General features: G+C 47.0%; 1 protein-coding gene across 4 annotated transcripts; it reads right to left on the bottom strand.

Moving 5' to 3' along the window:
- Positions 1-6,064: 6,064 nt before the first annotated feature.
- Positions 6,065-17,975, bottom strand: MCRIP1 (MAPK regulated corepressor interacting protein 1). 4 transcript variants are annotated; one of them, XR_005744485.1, is made up of 6 exons: positions 17,868-17,975; positions 13,457-13,511; positions 11,854-11,972; positions 10,931-11,032; positions 8,429-8,486; positions 6,065-6,617 (listed from the first exon to the last, which is right to left on the bottom strand). XR_005744485.1 is itself a non-coding variant. In XM_040330817.1 (5 exons), exons 2-5 carry the CDS (start codon positions 13,462-13,464, stop codon positions 6,553-6,555), a joined length of 294 nt encoding a protein of 97 aa, XP_040186751.1. In that variant the 5' UTR covers positions 13,465-13,511; positions 17,868-17,974; the 3' UTR covers positions 6,065-6,552. The 4 variants fall into 4 exon arrangements, 3 of the variants coding, with proteins under 3 accessions (XP_040186751.1, XP_040186753.1, XP_040186752.1); XM_040330817.1 differs by lacking the exon at positions 8,429-8,486 and having other exon boundaries at positions 17,868-17,974; XM_040330819.1 differs by lacking the exon at positions 8,429-8,486 and having other exon boundaries at positions 17,790-17,872.
- Between the last annotated feature and the right edge of the window lie 214 nt (positions 17,976-18,189).

The following is an 18,189-nucleotide window of genomic DNA, read 5'->3' as shown; positions in this document are numbered from 1 at the left end:
CCTGGCTTGTGGCAATGGCACAGTCAATCACAGCAGGACACTGCTGGATCTGCTAGGTAGGTACACTGCCAAAAGTATTGGGACACCCCGCCTTTACACACAGATGAACTTTAATGGCATCCCAGTCTTAGTCTGTAGGGTTCAATATTGAGTTGCCCACCCTTTGCAGCTATAACAGCTTCAACTCTTCTGGGAAGGCCGTCCCACAAGGTTTAGGAGTGTGTCTATGGAAATGTTGTGAGGTCAGGCACTGATGTTGGACGAGAAGGCCTGTCTCCATTCTTATTTATCCCAAAAGCATTTTATCAGGTTGAGGTCAGGACTCTGTGCAGGCCAGTTAAGTTCCTCCACCCGAAACTCGCTCACCCATGTCAATATGGACCTTGCCTTGTGCACTGGTCCAAATCATTTGGTGGAGGAGGGGTTATGGTGTGGGGTTGTTTTTCAGGGGTTGGGCTTGATCCCTTCATTCTAGTGAAGGGAACCCTTAAGGCCCGTACACACGATACGAAAATCGGACAATGATGATCACCTAAGCACATGATGACGTCTGAAACAAAATATGTAGAAGAATACATATCGGCCTGAATTGAGAAAAAAAATTATTTATTTTTTTAAATCTTTTTTTGGGGATATTTATTATAGCAAAAAGTAAAAAATATTCGGGGTTATTTAGGAAAGGCAAATCCACTTTGCACTACAAGTGCAATCGCTGTAAATCTGAGGGGTAGATCTGAAATGAGGGGAAGCTCTGCTGATTTTATTATCCAATCATGTGCAAGCTAAAATGCTGTTTTTATTTTTTCCTTGCCCATCCCCCTCGGATCCACAGCGACTGCATTTCCAAGTGCAATTTCAAGAGCACTTTGCACTTGTAGTGCAAAGTGGATTTGCCTTTTCGTAAACAACCCCCATTGTGTTTTTTTTTTTAAACTTGTCACTCTTCTTTTGTAAGAAATAAAAACCGCAGGAGGTGATCAAATACCACCAAAAGAAAGCTCTTTTTGGGTACAGTGTTGCACGACCGCGCAATTGTCATTCAAAGTGCGACAGCGCTGAAAGCTGAAAAATGGCCTGGGCAGGAAGGGGGTTTAAGTGCCCGGTATTGAGGTGGTTATAAGAGCATGTCCACTCTACTGAGGACACTAGAAAAGGCATGACGGTTATACAGTGCTGGCCAATAGCTTTCTTTGTTGCAAGTGTCCATTTTTCTTTTAGACCCCTTTCACACTGAGGAGTTTTTCAGGCGGTACAGCGCTAAAAATAGCGCTGCTATACCGCCTGAAAAACTCCTTCACTGCCTACTCAATGTGAAAGCCCGAGGGCTTTCACACTGAGGCGATGCGCTGGCGGGAGAGAAAAAAAAAGGATTTTTGTACTCACCGTAAAATCCATTTCTCTGAGTTCATAGACGGACACAGCCTTCATTGACCTTAGGGTTATGCTTCTATCTCCTGGTAGGAAGAAGCATAACCCTAAGGTCAATGAAGACTGTGTCCGTCTATGAACAAAAGAGAAAATGGGATTTTTGTACTCACCGTAAAATCCATTTCTCCGAGTTCATAGACGGACACAGCATCCTTTGACAGTAGGGTTATATCCGCTTCCCTTTAGGAGAGTAACTCTCCTAGAAGGAAGGTGCATAACCCTACTGTCAAAGGATGCCGTGTCCGTCCATGTACTCACCGTAAAATCCATTTCTCTGACGTTCATGGACGGACACAGCATCCTTTGACAGTAGGGTTATGCACCTTCCTTCTAGGAGAGTTACTCTCCTAAAGGGAAGCGGATATAACCCTACTGTCAAAGGATGCTGTGTCCATTTATGAACGGAAGAGAAACTCTCCTGTCAGCGGCATCTTTGGAGCGGTGAGAGGAGCGGCATGTATACCGCTCCTTCCCATTGAAAACAATGGGAAACCGCGGCAATACGCCTCTATAGAGGCGCATTGCGGGCGGTATTAACCCTTTATCGGCCGCTAGCGGCGGTTAATACCGCACCGCTAGCGGATGATTCCCGCGGCAATCCCAGCGGTATAGCGCCGCTATTTTTAGCGGCGATATACCGCCAGCGTGGCTCCCGCCCCAGTCTGAAAGGGGCCGTAGGTGACAGTATGACCCAACAGTGCGAGAATTCTAAAAATTCCTGTGTCCCTCAATGGACGATGAAGACAACAGTTTTGCAACAAATCGGAGGCATAAGACACCTGTGTGCACTTTTTTTTTTTTTTTTTAACTGCTAAGCATTGGCACCGCGCCCTTGGCAACGCCGGTGACTTTCTTCCCGAGTTCAGTCTTTATCAGTAAGCAGCGCAAGTCAACAAGCCCCGGAGTCTATTTCTGCCTTCTTATTTGACATGATTTCAATATCAAGTAATGAGCTCACACTTTCGTACTAGGAATTCCTAGCAAACTGGGTAATGATGCCAAGAGTCTTTTTTTTTTTTCCCCCCTGCTTGTGCCAGGCAACCCGCTTATGTTTAAGTACAAGCTGATCTGGCTGAAGGGTTGAGCAATCTTCCGGCTCGGGGTTTAGTACATTCCAGAGGCGACGCACATCAATACTATCATGTGCTACAGCTGGGACAACAGAACGAGGACATTAAACGTTATAACAGAGTTTGTTGCAGTGCCAACTATACCCAGCCCTTAGATGTGCCAACTGGGTTGGTTCTCTTTTTCCACCTGTCGCTCCTACCAGTAAACGCATTTCCTGTGCTACAGTGACAACAGTTCTGTATCTATGGAGGAGCAGTGTTGTCACCCTAGGATGGGACTACAGAACACCTCGTCCTCTCTATTACCGTATTTATCGGCGTATACCGCGCACTATTTTGCCCTAAAAATCAGGGCAAAATCGTGGGTGCGCGGTATACGCCAATACCCGCTTTCCCGCGCTGAATTTGAATACTGCGCCGGCATATACCGAGCGCAGTACACTCGTGTATCTTCGGGCAGTTTCGGCGACTCTCGCCCTGATGTCACCACGAGAGTAGCCGAGCCTGCCCGACGATACACGAGTGTACTGCGCTCGGTATATGTCGGTGCAGTATTCAAACTCGGCGCGGGAAACGAGCGGGGAGGACGCGAGGATGCCGGACCCGACGAAGAGGACACCCGAAGCCGCAGATGGACGCCGGACCCATGGAGGCCGCTGATGGACGCCGCGGAAGACACCAAAACTGTAAGTACAAAAAATCTTTTTTTCACAGGAATCCGGGTCAAGTTTAGGGGTGCGCGCTATACGCGGGAGCGCGCTATACCCCGGTAAATACAGTACATATCAGATCACGGGAAGGGTCAACGGGTCTATTTTGCACTTATCAGATATAATAAAACATTTTCAATGGTTTATCAATAATAATAATGTACATAACAGACCCAAAAGGGAGAAAAGAGGAGACATTTCTATGCACTGCAGCAGAGCAGTGATGCTGCATTTTTCCGCACCTCTTGGCTCCATTGTGGTGTGAAGCGGGCACATAGACAGTGCCATCTTAATGACATCATGGGCCCCTAAGCAAAGTAATGCACTGTGTGCCCATCACAGCGTTTCCATACATCATGTGTCCTTGTCACAGTGTCCGCATACATCAGGAACCCCCCTCACAAAAAAAACAAAAAACGCAATAAGCGTTTATTGATCCGTTTGCGCAAAAGTTATAGCGTCTACAAAATAGGGGATCGTTTTATGGCATTTTTATTAATATATTTTTTTTACACTACTAATGGCGGTCGATCAGCGATTTTTTTCGTGACTGCGATATTATGGGGGACAGATCGGACACTTTTAACATATTTTTGGGACCATTGCCATTTTTACAGCGACCAGTGCTATTAAAATGCACCGATTACTGTGAAAATGACAGTGAAGGCGTTAACCTGTAGGGGGCGCTGTAGGGGTTAAGTGTGCCCTAGTGTTTTTCTTACTGTAGGGGGGCGTGGCTGGACGTGTTCCATCACTGATCATCGTTCCCTATGACAGAAAACAGACGATCACTGACAAGCCACTAGGAATAACGGGGAAAGGTTTGTTTACACTCTCCCCGTTCTTCAGCTCTGTGACACCGGCGGCGATCGGGCCCGCGGGTCCCACGGCTGGGTTCTTAAAGGGGACGTACCTGTATGCCAATGCCATTCTGTGGACGTATATCGTCGTGCGGCGGTCCCCAAGTGGTTAACCACTTGCCTACCAGGCACTTTCACCCCCTTCCTGCCCAGGCCAATTTTCAGCTTTCACCGCTCTCCCACTTTGAATAACAATTGCGCGGTCATACAACACTGCACCCATTTGAAATTTTCAGCATTTTTTTCACACAAAGAGAGCTTTCTTTTGGTGGTATTTAAAGAGGAGGTCTGGGGGAAAAAAAATATTAAAAGCCAGCAGCTACACATACTGCAGCTGCTGGCTTTTAATAAATGGACACTTAGCTGTCCTGGAGTCCAGTGATGTCGGCAGTAAGGTTCCCGGCGTGAAGCCGAAAGGATACACTGCTGCCTCCATTGCGGGTAAGGCCTCATTCACACGGACGGACCGTTCAGGTCCGCCTGTCAGTTGACATGTGAGGTATCACTGCGATCGTTAGAGCGAGAGCAATAATTCTAGCCCTAGACATCCTCTGTAACTCAAAACATGCAACCTGTAGAATTAGTTCAACGTCGCCTATGGAGATTTTAAAGGGTAAAAGTTTGTCGCCATTCCATTTTGAAGCGTGACATGTTGGGTATCAATTTACTTGGCGTAACATTATCTTTCACAGTATAAAAAAAAATAAAAAAAATTTAATTAACATAAGTGCGCTTGCAAGACCACTGCACAAATACGGTGTAACAGAAAGTATTGCAACGACCGCCATTTTATTCTCTAGGGCAGGCATGTCCAAAGTCCGGCCCGGGGGCCAATTGCAGCCCCCGTTCCAGTTTAATGTGGCCCCCCTGGGAATTTGGATATATACTGAGGGGACAGGGAGAGGGGGAACGAGTGCTGTCAAATTACATACAGGAGAATCTTCTGTTTACATCTGTAATAGAAAGTCCCGTCTTCTGGGCTGCCATTGGATGACTCCTCTGTCTATCATAGGAGGTGGGAGAAAATGTATTAAAGAGGCTGCTGTGTAAACAGGAGATTCTCCTGTATGTAATCTGTTGGTGCTCATCCCGCCCCCCTCCCTCCGAAGCTGCAAATGGACATCGATCAGGCTGCATTCATGGCAATGGAGAGGCTGCATGCATGGGCAATGGAGAGGCTGCATGCATGGGCAATGGAGAGGCTGCATGCATGGGCAATGACCCTTATTTTGCTTCACAGTTTTTTATTTACATTTTTTTTCCACCTAAAGTCCACCTGTGTGTTATACGCAGATAAATACGGTATATCCAAATAACACGCCCAGGCTTATCTCTTCACCTCACACAGCCACAAAGGCAAGAGAATTTGTGTTGGGCAGTGTATTGGCGCTCGAACGAACACACTTAGACCACATTTTAATAGGTTAAAAAAATGTCAGGCAAAATGGTCGGCCCTCACGCATATTCACTTCATCACATCTGGCCCTCTTTGAAAAAAGTTTGGACACCCCTGCTCTAGGGTGTTAGAATAAAAAAAAAATCGATATATATATATATATATATATATATATATAATGTTTGGGGGTTCTAAAAGAAGGAGATTGTTGGGCAATGAAAACAGGCAGGGAAGCTCCATTAGCACTGCTGGTTGTCTTGTCATACCAACAGACACTACAAGAGGGCGCCAGATTCCAGAAAGTAGTATGCGCGCGGAGGCAGGGTACCCCAGCTGTGCCGCGCCAGGTCGCTAATTCTAGTCGCAATTGCGACCTGGCGCCCGGGTTTGTCGAGCCCTGCCTTCGCGCTATATCAAGATACCTCTCAACTCAACACAGGCTGCTTCTTCAAACCATCTTAGAAAAAGATTTTTTTTCGATAAAACAACAAATGTATTCTTTCTTATCCAGGATACACTTTTTTACAGCCCGGTCTGTATACTCACATTGCTTTGCCGCTCTTTGTCAGTCATCCACATTTTAGTACACTGGAAGGCCTCTTGCTTTTTTTTGTTTTAATCTTTAATAGAAGGAGTAGTCTGGATGGTATTGCAGGACAACAGCTGAACACGGTATGATGAGCCATTTAATAGCTAGTTGACCTATGGAACTTTTGATGCTGGGATTGAACATGGACCCAGCTACCGCATAAATATACAATACCACCCTCAAAGTCAGAATCTCAGTTGGTTAAATAAAAATTAAAAAGGGGGAGCTTCAATAGTTTTTTTGGGGGGCTTTAGATGCTCGGGGTGGAGGGTAAAGGACAAACTAGGGTATAGGGGGGGGAAGCTTTTTTCTCTTCTTACTGGGGAAGGGACGATAAGGGATTTGGGGGGGGGGGGGTGACGCAGAAAAACTCTGCCTAGTCCACACAGTACAGTCTCAAAGAAGATTCGTTCTGTCAGTAATGGACGACCAAATGGAAACGGATGAAGGTGAAGTCCCAATTGTGCCAGTTGGAAAAAGTCGAGCGGCTGTAAGAAAGTTATGACTTCTTGGGGTCCTGTGTGCTTCTCCTCTTCAGGTCGTTCAGATCAACTGGTTTGAAAGCTAATGGAGAGAACAGAAAGGAAATCCGGTAAATGCAAATCCAGAAAGAGCGATAACAAATGTATTCTCCCAACTACAACTGACATCTGTGCACTAATATGGGGGAGTATTCGCTATTTGTCTTATTTATAGGAGGACCAACATACAAAAAACTGGGTTTTAAAGAGAACAATAATCCCATTCACATTAGTTTCTACCATTAAAGCAGAAGTAAACTCAGCCGCCAGGATCCTTTTTTAATCACAAGATCGAGATCTTCAAGCAGAGTTCCAGACGTTTTTTTTTTTTTTTTAAGTCAGCAGCTACAAAAAAAATTGTAGTTGCTGGCTTTTAATAAAACACACAATTACCTGTCCCAGGTACCCGTGATGCGGCCGCCCGAAGCCTCGCTTCTCTCCCCCGCACTGGGATCACTACTGTGGGCGCCCGGCTGCGACAGCCTGTGGCTTCACAGCCGGTTGCGCACTGCGAATGCACGAGTCACGCTGCACCTCCTGAATGGCCGGCAATTTTCTGGGGGTCTGAGAGGAGAACTTCTACTCAAGTTGCCTAGGTGGGCCAAGTGGGAGCTGGGTACCTGTCAAAACTAGGTACCCCCCAAAAAAATGACAGACCAAATGTGGTATTTGAGGGGTAAGTGATATTAAAAGTTTTAAAAGGTCACTAAAGGCAAAAAAATATATATATTTTTTAAATAACAAACATGTTATACTTACCTCCACTGTGCAGCTCATTTTGCACAGAGTGTACCCTAACCCTGTCTTCTGGGGTTCCTCGGCGGCTGTCTCGGCTCCTCCTCGCAAAAGCTTTCTACCTTCATGCGAGCGAGCGAGCATGGTAGAAAGCTTTTGCGAGCGCGCTCCTGTGATACAGCGGCGGGCATAACCGCCGACTGTATCACTCGGCCCCGCCCCATCCGCTGTGATTGACAGCAGCGCCAGCCAATGGCTGCGCTGCTATCAATCCGTCCAGCCTAGCCAATCAACGGCCAGGCTGGGAACCGAAGAGGATCACATGGACACGCCCGGGACTTTCGAAGGGTCAGGTAAGTAAAACGGGGGCTCGGGGGGGGGGACCATCGGATGTTTTTTCACCTTAATGCATAGGATGCATTAGGGTGAAAAGATATTTACCTTTACAACCCCTTTAAGTTTTTTATTTTTTATAAATAACAAACATGTCACTTATCTCCACTGTGCAGTTCATTTTGCACAGAGTGGCCCCGATTGTCCTCTTCTGGGGTCCCACGGTGGCTCTCGCGGCTCCTCCCCGCAATAGCCAACCCCCTCTGGGTCGCTCTCTCCCGAAGGGGTTACCTTCCGGGCGCGCTCCTGTGTCATACACTCGGCGTCCATAGACGCCGAGTGTATGACTCGGCACCGCCCCTGCGTCATTGGATTTGATTGACAGCAGCATGAGCCAATGGCTGCGTTACTATCAATCTTTGCACTGAATAGCCGAGAAGATAGCAACGCGGGATCGTGCCCACGTTAATTCGGGGCTCAGGAGCCATCTCTGATTTTATTACACCATCTCTGAACATGAAAATATTCCTTAAAAACTCTCTGCTTTCAAGCCGGTCATTTTCCCGTCATCTGTAACCTCAGCCACTCCACATACCATACAATGGACACACCATTCCATTCTCTCCACACTCCATCTGTTTATTGGTTACACATCTATTATCATTCTTCCTTTTAGATGTCCCTGATTCACTTCTGTAGGACCTGTTGTGTTTTCCGATATCTTATAAAAAAAACACTTACAAGAATATTTATATGTCAAAGAATAGATAGGCTGCCATTGCTGACCTTTTTTTTTTTGAACATGCTAGTTGCCAGGCTGGTTCTAAAGCTTTGAGTCACTGACCTGAAACAATAGGGCAGATAGTTAATAACAGAAATCAGAACTTCTGATCTGCATACTTGGACGGCTAGTGACTCTGGAAATACTGAACAAGATCAGGCGTCACTAAATGGTGGACCGCGGTCTGGATCCGGACTGAGTGACTGCCCCATCAAAACTACTGCAGTCACGCCACTTCAGAGCCAGTTCTTCCCCCCCAGGCACTGCTGTCATTTTCACAGAGCAGACATCGGGAGGCTGTACATGGAAGGCAGGAGTTGCCCGACTTTATTTCTTTTAAAAGAGTAACACCACTTTTGTTGAGAAAAAAAAAAAAACATTCCCCTCTGGGTGATCTGTTGTAGGGATTATAACAAAATGTGATGCCTATTCCTTTTGTTATACTGAAGAAATCCATGCATGTGTCTCTGTGCCCATGTGCAGAAGTGAGTCTAACGGCAGTTGTTTCATAATTATCAATCAGCTGCTGCACCTGCAGGCCTCTAATGTGGAAAACTGCTAGGCCTGCATCCCTTTAGGGCTCATTCACACGGGAGGCCCGTTCAGGTCCGCCTGCCAGTTTTTTAGGCGGACCTGAACGGGCGCTGCGTGCTCCTCTATGGAGCGGCGGATGTCAGCGGTGACATGCCCGCTGACATCCGACCCGCCAAAGTGTGACGGAGGAAAAACCTACTTTTCCATCCGTCTGGCAGATCGGATTGGGTGAACACGGACAGACGGTTCGTGTTCATCCGATCCCCCCATAGGGGAGAGTGGAGAAAAGACGGGGCGGTCCCTGCACAGTGTGCGGGGACCGCCCTGTCATCCGCCGGCTCAGCGGGGATCAACAGAGCGATCCCCATGGGGCGGATCATTACTGATCTTCCCCGTGTGAAAGGGGCCTTAGATTTCCTATTGGGAGCATCTCACCAAAAAAAAAAAATAATAATTTGGTTGCAGGGGATGCTCAAATTCTGATTTGCATCTTAGTGCAGACTTCTGGAAAAATCAGTGAGCCAACCATACAAGCAGGAAATTACATATCTGGGGGAGGTTCTGTGTACAGAACGCCTCCAGGTTGCCATATTGCATTTCACAGAAAATTACAGAGCTGCAGCTTGAAAAGGAAAGGTCATTTTTAATAACCTTCAATTACAATATCAATTGTGTTGCAATTGTATATGCTATATTATTTTTCCTACAAAAGTGGAGTTACCCTTTAAGTTGACCAGTGGGTGCTTGGATGCTAAGATAGGGGGGCCAAGGACAGTAATGTGGGGGGGACCGAGGACACCACTGAAGGATTTGCAGAAGGGGGGTGATGTGAAGGGGGGGCTTAGAACACTACTGTGAAGGAAGAACTGTGATGTGAAGGGGGGGCTGAGAACACTACTGTGAAGGAAGAACTGTGATGTGAAGGGGGGGGCTGAGAACACGACTGTGAAGGAAGAAAACTGCGATGTGAAGGGGGGGGCTGAGAACACAACTGTGAAGGAAGAACTGTGATGTGAAGGGGGGGGCTGAGAACACGACTGTGAAGGAAGAACTGTATTGTGAAGGGGGGGCTGAGAACACTACTGTGAAGGAAGAACTGTGATGTGAAGGGGGGCTGAGAACACTACTGTGAAGGAAAAACTGTGATGTGAAAGGGGGGCTGAGAACACTACTGTGAAGGAAAAACTGTTATGTGAAGGGGGGGGGGCTCAGAACACTACTGTGAAAGAAGACCTGTGATGTGAAGTGGGGGCTGAGAACACTACTGTGAAGGAAGAACTGTGATGTGAAGGGGGGGCTGAGAACACTACTGTGAAGGAAGAACTGTGATGTGAAGGGGGGCTGAGAACACTACTGTGAAGGAAAAACTGTGATGTGAAAGGGGGGCTGAGAACACTACTGTGAAGGAAAAACTGTTATGTGAAGGGGGGGGGGGGCTCAGAACACTACTGTGAAGGAAGAATTGTGATGTAAAGGGGGGGCTGAGAACACTACTGTGAAAGAAGACCTGTAATGTGAAGGGGGGGGCTGAGAACACTACTGTGAAGGAAGAACTGTGATGTGAAGGGGGGGCTGAGAACACTACTGTGAAGGAAGAACTGTGATGTGAAGGGGGGGCTGAGAACACTACTGTGAAGGAAGAACTGTGATGTGAAGGGGGGACTGAGAACACACCTGTGATGTGAAGTGGGGCTAAGGACACTGATACAAAAGACAAGATTGTGATAAAAGAGGGGTGCTTTGATATAAAATAAGGGAGCTGAGATCTGAAGGATCAGATTCTTCGCATAAACATGGGATTTGGACCGCTGCTGGAAGAAAATGTTACTAACAGCTCCTATATTTCTTTAAAAGACAGGTACCCTTGAACTTATGTTAGTCCATTTTTAACGGGTGAGCATATAACTACCTATATGCAGGTTGGGCTACATAAAATGAAAGGACTTGGGATGTCATGAAATAGCAAGACTTACATTTCAGGTTGTTGCTTGGTTGCTTCTCCACATATTCTTCCACAAATCCACGTTCCCCACCAGACACTTGGTTCCTCAGGTCCCGCTCCACACTCTGCCATGCTGATGAAGAATGAGAACATAAAGCAATGCGTGACTGGTCATCACTGAAGCCTGGCACACATCAAAACCAAAAAGAGGCAACTTCTTGAGCCAGACTGGGTGCAACGAGCATTTTGCAGCAGTTTTAAAGAAATTCTGCCAAATGCAACTGGCCCATACAGCACTGTATGTACAATATATATATACACACACACACATACACACACACACACACACACACACAACTTTTTTCTTTTATAAGTGATCACAAAACCTCTGTTCTCAGCTTACAGCAGGGATCTTCAAACTACGGCCCTCCAGCAATTGCGGAACTATCCATCCCATGAGGCATTGTAAAACTCTGACATTCACAGACGTGACTGGGCATGATGGGAATTGTAGTTCCTAAACAACTGGAGGGCCGTAGTTTGAGGACCCCTGGCTTAGAGAGATAGGGGTGGAGAAACAATTACACTGAACCTCCCAGTGACTGGTGATGCGGGGGGGGTGGGGGGTGCTAGCACAAGTCTTTGCCATTGGAGGACAGGCAGGCTGTGATAGATGCAACACATACAGAGCATGGCTCAGCCCTGCCCCCCACTTCTCATCACTGGCTCTAAATGACATGACAGCAGGGGGAGCCAGTAACCTATGCATCCGAGCCAATGAGGTGCGAGAGAGCCTTGGCTCTTGTGCACATCGCTGGATCAAAATCCGGCTCAGTTATGTATTTAGGGGGGAGCTGCATGCAAAAGTTTAATGGATAGAATGCAATAGGATAAAAAAACCTTGTGCCCTTTAAGAGTAAAAAGTGATAAGGTCCCACTGATGGGCTTTCTCACCTTCGTAAATGAACCGTACATTCTCCTCATGAGCTGGTGTGAATATCTCGCTGCTGCTTGGAGAGCGCGTGCTGCTTGTGGGGCGCTTGCCGTTATAAACTACACGGGGCACCGTAGAGCTATTAAAAAAAAAAAAAAAAGAGAAAAAAAAAATAACTTTTTTTAGACACACCACTCCACTGTGTATTCCAACAACCATTGGCCACAACTTTTTTTTTTTTTCAACCAGATTTCTCTTTAACCATTCAGGATGACAGGTTCTCTTTATAGGTCTCTTCCCCTGCGCCAATGCATATAAATGAACACCACTTTCTTCAAATGTCAGAAAGTAAAGCAGGATCCTCCTTCACTGGATCATCTCTAAGACTCCGGATCACTTTTTCAGCTACGACATGCAGTTAACCAGTTAACAACCGCCCTATAGACGAAATACGTCTACAAGGCGGTTGCTTAACTCTGGGAGGATGTCCATGGACGTCCTCCCAGAATTGCGCTCCTGCGCGCCCTCTGGGGCGCGCGGACGGGAATGTCCGTGACCGCCGGGGGATCATGGTAAATCGCCGCTGATAGCGGCGGTTTACCACGTGATCGCTCCGTCCAATGACGGAGCGATCACTTGTAAACAAACCGGCGTCATGTGATGACGCCTGTTCCTCCCTCCCCTCTCTGTACCGAACGGTACAGTGTGAGAGGAGAGGGGAGGGAGCGGATGCAGCAGCAGCAGCAGCTGCTGTGGGCTGGATCTGTGACAAATGCAGTCACAGATCCAGCCATCCATCCCTGCCCCAACTCTGCAATACCCCACAATACTCTGCAATACCCCACAATACTCTGCAATACCCCCACACTACTCTGCAATAACCCCCACACTACTCTGCAATAACCCCCACACTACTCTGCAATAACCCCCACACTACTCTGCAATAACCCCCACACTACTCTGCAATAACCCCCACACTACTCTGCAATAACCCCCACACTACTCTGCAATAACCCCCACACTACTCTGCAATAACCCCCACACTACTCTGCAATAACCCCCACACTACTCTGCAATAACCCCCACACTACTCTGCAATACCCCCACACTACTCTGCAATACCCCCACACTACTCTGCAATACCCCCACACTACTCTGCAATACCCCACAATACCCTGCAACGTCGCCTATGGGGATTTTTAAGTAGCGAAGTTTGGCGCCATTCCACGAGCGTGTGCAATTTTGAAGGGTGACATGTTGGGTATCTATTTACTCGGCGTAACTTCATCTTTCACATATATGCAAAAGAATGAAGAAAAAAATACTAAATTTGCTAAATTTTATAACAGAAACAAAGAAAAATTCTTTTTTTTTTTACAGAATTTTCAGTCTTTTTTCTCTTATAGCGCAAAAAATAAAAAACCCAACAGTGATTAAATACCACCAAACATTGGGTACAATGTTGTATGACTGAGTAATTGTCATTCAAATTGTGAGAGCACCAAAAGCTGAAAATTGGTCTGGTTATTAAGTGGGTTTACGTGCCCAGTGGTCAAGTGGTTAAATAACGAATACCAACAATAATCTGGCAACACAGTTCATACAAAGCATTAATATTCTCACCTGCTCATTGCTGGTCTGTCAGAGGAATGCCAGGAAAACGATTGTCCTGGAAAGTCTAACAGGAGAAAATTTTGAGAAAGAGAGAGAAAGGGAGTCAGATACTTATTAGCAGAGTCCATACATAGCATAGAAAGCGCTGGCCGGCCCGTCCATACACACAGCATTGTGGGAAGGCAAAGAGATATCGAGTGTCCCCAATCTGCAATGCTTGAGGCCTGCGCCTGCCAAATCCTGGAAGAACAACCTAGAGATCCCTGAGAAACCCTAGACACGTCATGCTGGTATGAGAGGCTGTGTAAGAAGAGACCAAAACATTGAGGAGTGTGTGGGGTGGATCAGACATATCGCTGTATGCAGCTGGTTTAGGGGGGGTGGGGGAAAAAAAATTGTAGGGCGCCAGAGAAAAGTTTAGGAGGTGACTAGGGTTGCCACCTCATCCCTTTAAAACAGAACACATATGAATTACACAGGTTCTGTGGCTGATTAAGGTGGTCATTGAACTCAAGTGGAGCCTTATCTAAATCAGCCCCAGAACCTGTGTAATTCATATGTGTTCTGTTTTAAAGGGATGAGGTGGCAACCCTAGAGGTGACATCACTAATTTATAAGTTTACACCCCCAAAAGACAGGTCAGTGCATGCTGCAGAAAACAAGGCGGTCATTCTGCTTTCAGTCCTTAAAGGGGTTGAAAACCCCCGTTCTTTTTAAATAACAAACTTACCTCCACTGTGCAGTTCATTTTGCACAGTGGCCCCAATCCGCCTCTTCAGGGGTCCCCCGGCGGCGCTAGTGGCTCCTACCCACGTTTGAGAAAGCTCCCCTAAGGTGGACACCCGTGCAGGTGCACTCCCTGCGTCATTGGATTTGACTGGCAGCAGCGGGAGCCAATGGCTGCATTGCTATCAATCTAGCCAAGCTATTTGTAGCTGCTGGCTTTTAATATTTTTTTTTCAGCGGACATCCGCTTTAACCACTAGAGGGCCGCGTTATAGACGAAAGACGTCCACAGCGCGGCTCTCAAGTGCCGAGTGGACGTCTTTGGACGTCCTATTGTTGTCATTCCCAGTGCGCGCCGCTGGGGGCGCGCAGCGGGGAAACAACGTGTCCGGCGCATCGCTCGGGAGCCGATGCGTGTGCCTGGTGGCCGTGATGTCCGCCAGGTACACGCGATCGTCGGGAACACAGCAGGGACGTGGAGCTCTGTGTGTAAACACAGAGCTCCACGTCCTGTCAGAGGAGACTGATGCTGTGTCCCTTGTACATAGGGACACAGCATTGGTCACCTCCCCCAGTCAGTCCCCACACAGTTAGAACACACCCAGGGAATACATTTAACCCCTTCCTCTCCCCCCTAGTGTTAACCTCTTCACTGCCCGTCACATTTATACAGTAATTAGTGCATTTTTATAGCACTGATCGCTGTATAAATGTGAATGGTCCCAAAATTGTGTCAAAAGTGTCCGATATGTCTGCCGCAATATCGCAGGCCTGACAAAAAAAAAAAAAAAAAAAAAAAAAAAAAAATAAAATCGCAAATCGCAGCCATTACTAGTAAAAAAAACAAAAAAAAAAAAACAAATATTAAATCTATTCCCTATTTTGTAGGCGCTATAACTTTTGCGCAAAACAATCAATATACGCTTATTGCGATTTTTTTTTTTAACAAAAATATGTAAAAGAATACGTATCGCCCTAAACCGAGGGAAATTTTTTTTTTTTTTTTTTTTTTTTTATAAATTGGGATATTATTATAACAAAAAGTAAAAAATATTGGGTTTTTTTTTCAAAATGTTCTGTTTTTTTATGTTTATAGCGCAAAAAAAAAAAAAAATCGCAGAGGTGATCAAATACCACCAAAAGAAAGCTCCATTTGTGGGAAAAAAATTATAAAAATATAATTTGGGTGCAGTGTTGTATGACCGCGCAATTGTCATTCAAAATGCGCCAGCGCTGAAAGCTGAAAATTGGTCTGGGCACGAAGGGGGTTTAAGTGCCCAGTAATGAAGTGGTTAAAAGGCGCCAGTTTAAAAATAAAATAAAAAAAATATTCAAAAACTATGGGCCAGATTCACAAAAGGGATACGACGGCGTTTCTCCTGATACGCCGTCGTATCTCTGTTTCTATCTATGCGACTGATTCATAGAATCAGTTACGCATAGATATCCCTAAGATCCGACAGGTGTAATTGTTTTACACTGTCGGATCTTAAGATGCAGTACCGCGGCCGCCGCTGGGGGGAGTTCGCGTCGTAAACCATCGTCGGGTATGCAAATTAGGAGTTACGGCGGATCCACAACGGTTTTTCGCGTTCGCTACGTCGCTGCTAGTCTTGTTTCCCGTCGCAAATTTAGTCGTTGTTTTGGGTGCCCTAACTTTACACAGCAATCGTATTGCTGTATAAAGTATGGCCGTCGTTCCCGCGTCAAAATTTAAAAATTTACGTCTTTTGCGTAAGACGTCTGGGAATACGGAAGTGCGCGTCGCCGTTCAAAAAAATGACGTCACGGCGCGCAAAGCACAGCGGGAGTTAAGAAACGGAGCATGCGCAGTAGGTCCGGCGCGGGAGCGCGCCTAATTTAAATGGCACACGCCCATTTGAATTGGCCCGCCTTGCGCCGGAGGCCGCCGGTGTAGTTTTCATCGCAAGTGCTTGGTGAATCAGGCACTTGCGATGAAAAATTGCGGCGGTGTAATGTATCTAGGATACGTTACGCCGCCGCGATTCTACGTGAATCTGGCCCATTGATCTTGATGTTTTGAATACTTTGAAGTGTAGAGGGGTTTGGGGGTCTTGTAGACCGCTGATATTTCCATAAAGAGGACCTGTCACTGCCTAATACTGTCACAAGGGATGTTTACATTCCTAGTGACAGCAATAACAGTCATAAAAAAAACAAAGAAAAACACATTTTAAATGTAGAAAATATCAGCGATCGGCAGGAGAGGTGGCCGAATTATCGGAATCGTATCGGCACCAAAAAATAAATAAAAAATTAAAACGATATCGGTCGATCCCTAGTTAACAGTTTCAAAACGATCCTACAAGTTGCAAATATTTGCATCCCGCTTCCAGATTTTCAATAAACATGGGCGGTTTTATCCTGCAAATACTGGCCCAGATTCAAAGAGATTTGCTCTTTTTTTGCGGAGGCACAGCGCAACGATTTTGCCCTGCGCCCCCGCAAATTTGCGCCGCTGCCCTCGATTCACGGAGCAGTAGCTCCCTAAATTGCGAGGGCGCGCCGGCAAAATTGCCCGTCGTAAGCGCAAACAATGTAAATGATCCCGCCGGGGGCGGGAATCATTTAAATTAGGCGCGCTCCCGCGCCGAGCGCATGCTCCGTCGGGAAACTTTCCCGACGTGCATTGCGGCAAATGACGTTGCAAGGACGTCATTTGCTTCAAAGTGAACGTGAATGGCGTCCAGCGCCATTCACGAATCACTTACGCAAACTACGTAAAATTTGAACGTTGCGACGCGGGAAGGGCGGGTATACTTTAGCATTGGCTGCCCCTATTAGAAGGGGCAGCCTTACGCTAAATACGCCGTACGGAAACTCCGTACCTTGCGTACGCAGGGCCCGCGCAACATTGTGAATCGGTGTTAGTATGCAATTTGCATACTATACGCTGAGCACAATGGGAGCGCCCCCTATCGGTCAACGCAAGAATGCAGCCTAAAATCAGCGTGGCATAAGAGCCTTATGCCACGCAGATTTTAGGCTGCAGTCGGCGTTATGATGTTCCTGAATCAGGAGCATTCGTAATGCCGGGGCAAGTAAGCAATTGCGCTGCGTAACCTATGGTTACGCAGGCGCAATTGCTTACTGAATCTGGGCCACTATTATTATTATTATACTGGATTTATATAGCGCCAACAGTTTGCGCGGCGCTGTATAATATGCGGACAGACATTAGACACAGGAGGAATCATTTCCATGGAGGGGATTGGAGGTCCGGCGCTGATCCTGCAAATGAAAGCCGGGTGACGGCTCCTCTCCTCCATCAACCTTCTAAGGTTATCCAACCTACAGGGCACAGGATGACGTTGCCCTTAGCAACCAGGCTCCATCTCTCCAGCACTCTCTTGGTGGTTGCTATGGAGATCAGCAACACAAAAGAACCACAGACTGAGGTAAGCCATTTGGCTACACTGTCTATAGCAACCAATCAGGAGTCCTCTCTGTGGAAACCGGGGCCAATAATGTGGCAGGTTGCCAGGGGCAACAGCTCACTACCCACACAGGACCCATTACACTGAGAGAAAGGGAGATAATGGGGGCCTTTATACACACACAGCCCGACGCCCCCTTCCACGCCCACACATACTACCGAACACCACTAGGGAATCCCAGGCGACTAGGCAACCGTCATCTTCCGGTTTACTGGCCGCTACTTCCGGCGCCTTACCACTGTTGCTGTTTCTCCGGTTCCCAGCTGGCAGGCCCGGAGAGGAAGTGACGTCACGTCAAGGCAGGCGCGCCCACGGGAGGCAGTGCATATGGGGGCGCGCGCGCGCGCTCCAGGGAAAAGCTCCAACCTGTCAAAAAGTCCGATCGCGTGCACTGCGCATGAGCGAGCGACGTCGGGAGAGGGAGGGGGGCGTGGTTATATAGTGCCAGTCATCTCTATGGAGATATGGATGACTGTGACAACCAAGAGTCCCTTTGTATGTTTTTTTCCCTGCTGGTGACACACACACAAGTGTCAGGATATATATATATATATTTGT

This window comes from Rana temporaria, chromosome 12, assembly GCF_905171775.1.
Source record: "Rana temporaria chromosome 12, aRanTem1.1, whole genome shotgun sequence".
Lineage (NCBI taxonomy): Eukaryota > Metazoa > Chordata > Amphibia > Anura > Ranidae > Rana > Rana temporaria.
Note: the sequence above shows the minus strand (reverse complement) of the source record. Positions and strands in the feature narration are given on the sequence as shown.

Coding starts and splice junctions, on each gene's coding strand:
- MCRIP1 (XM_040330817.1), bottom strand. Junction 11,033..11,853: donor TGTACGGTTCATTTACGAAG/GTGAGAAAGCCC, acceptor ATTCTTCATCAG/CATGGCAGAGTGTGGAGCGG. Junction 6,618..10,930: donor ACCAAGCAACAACCTGAAAT/GTAAGTCTTGCT, acceptor TCTCTCCATTAG/CTTTCAAACCAGTTGATCTG.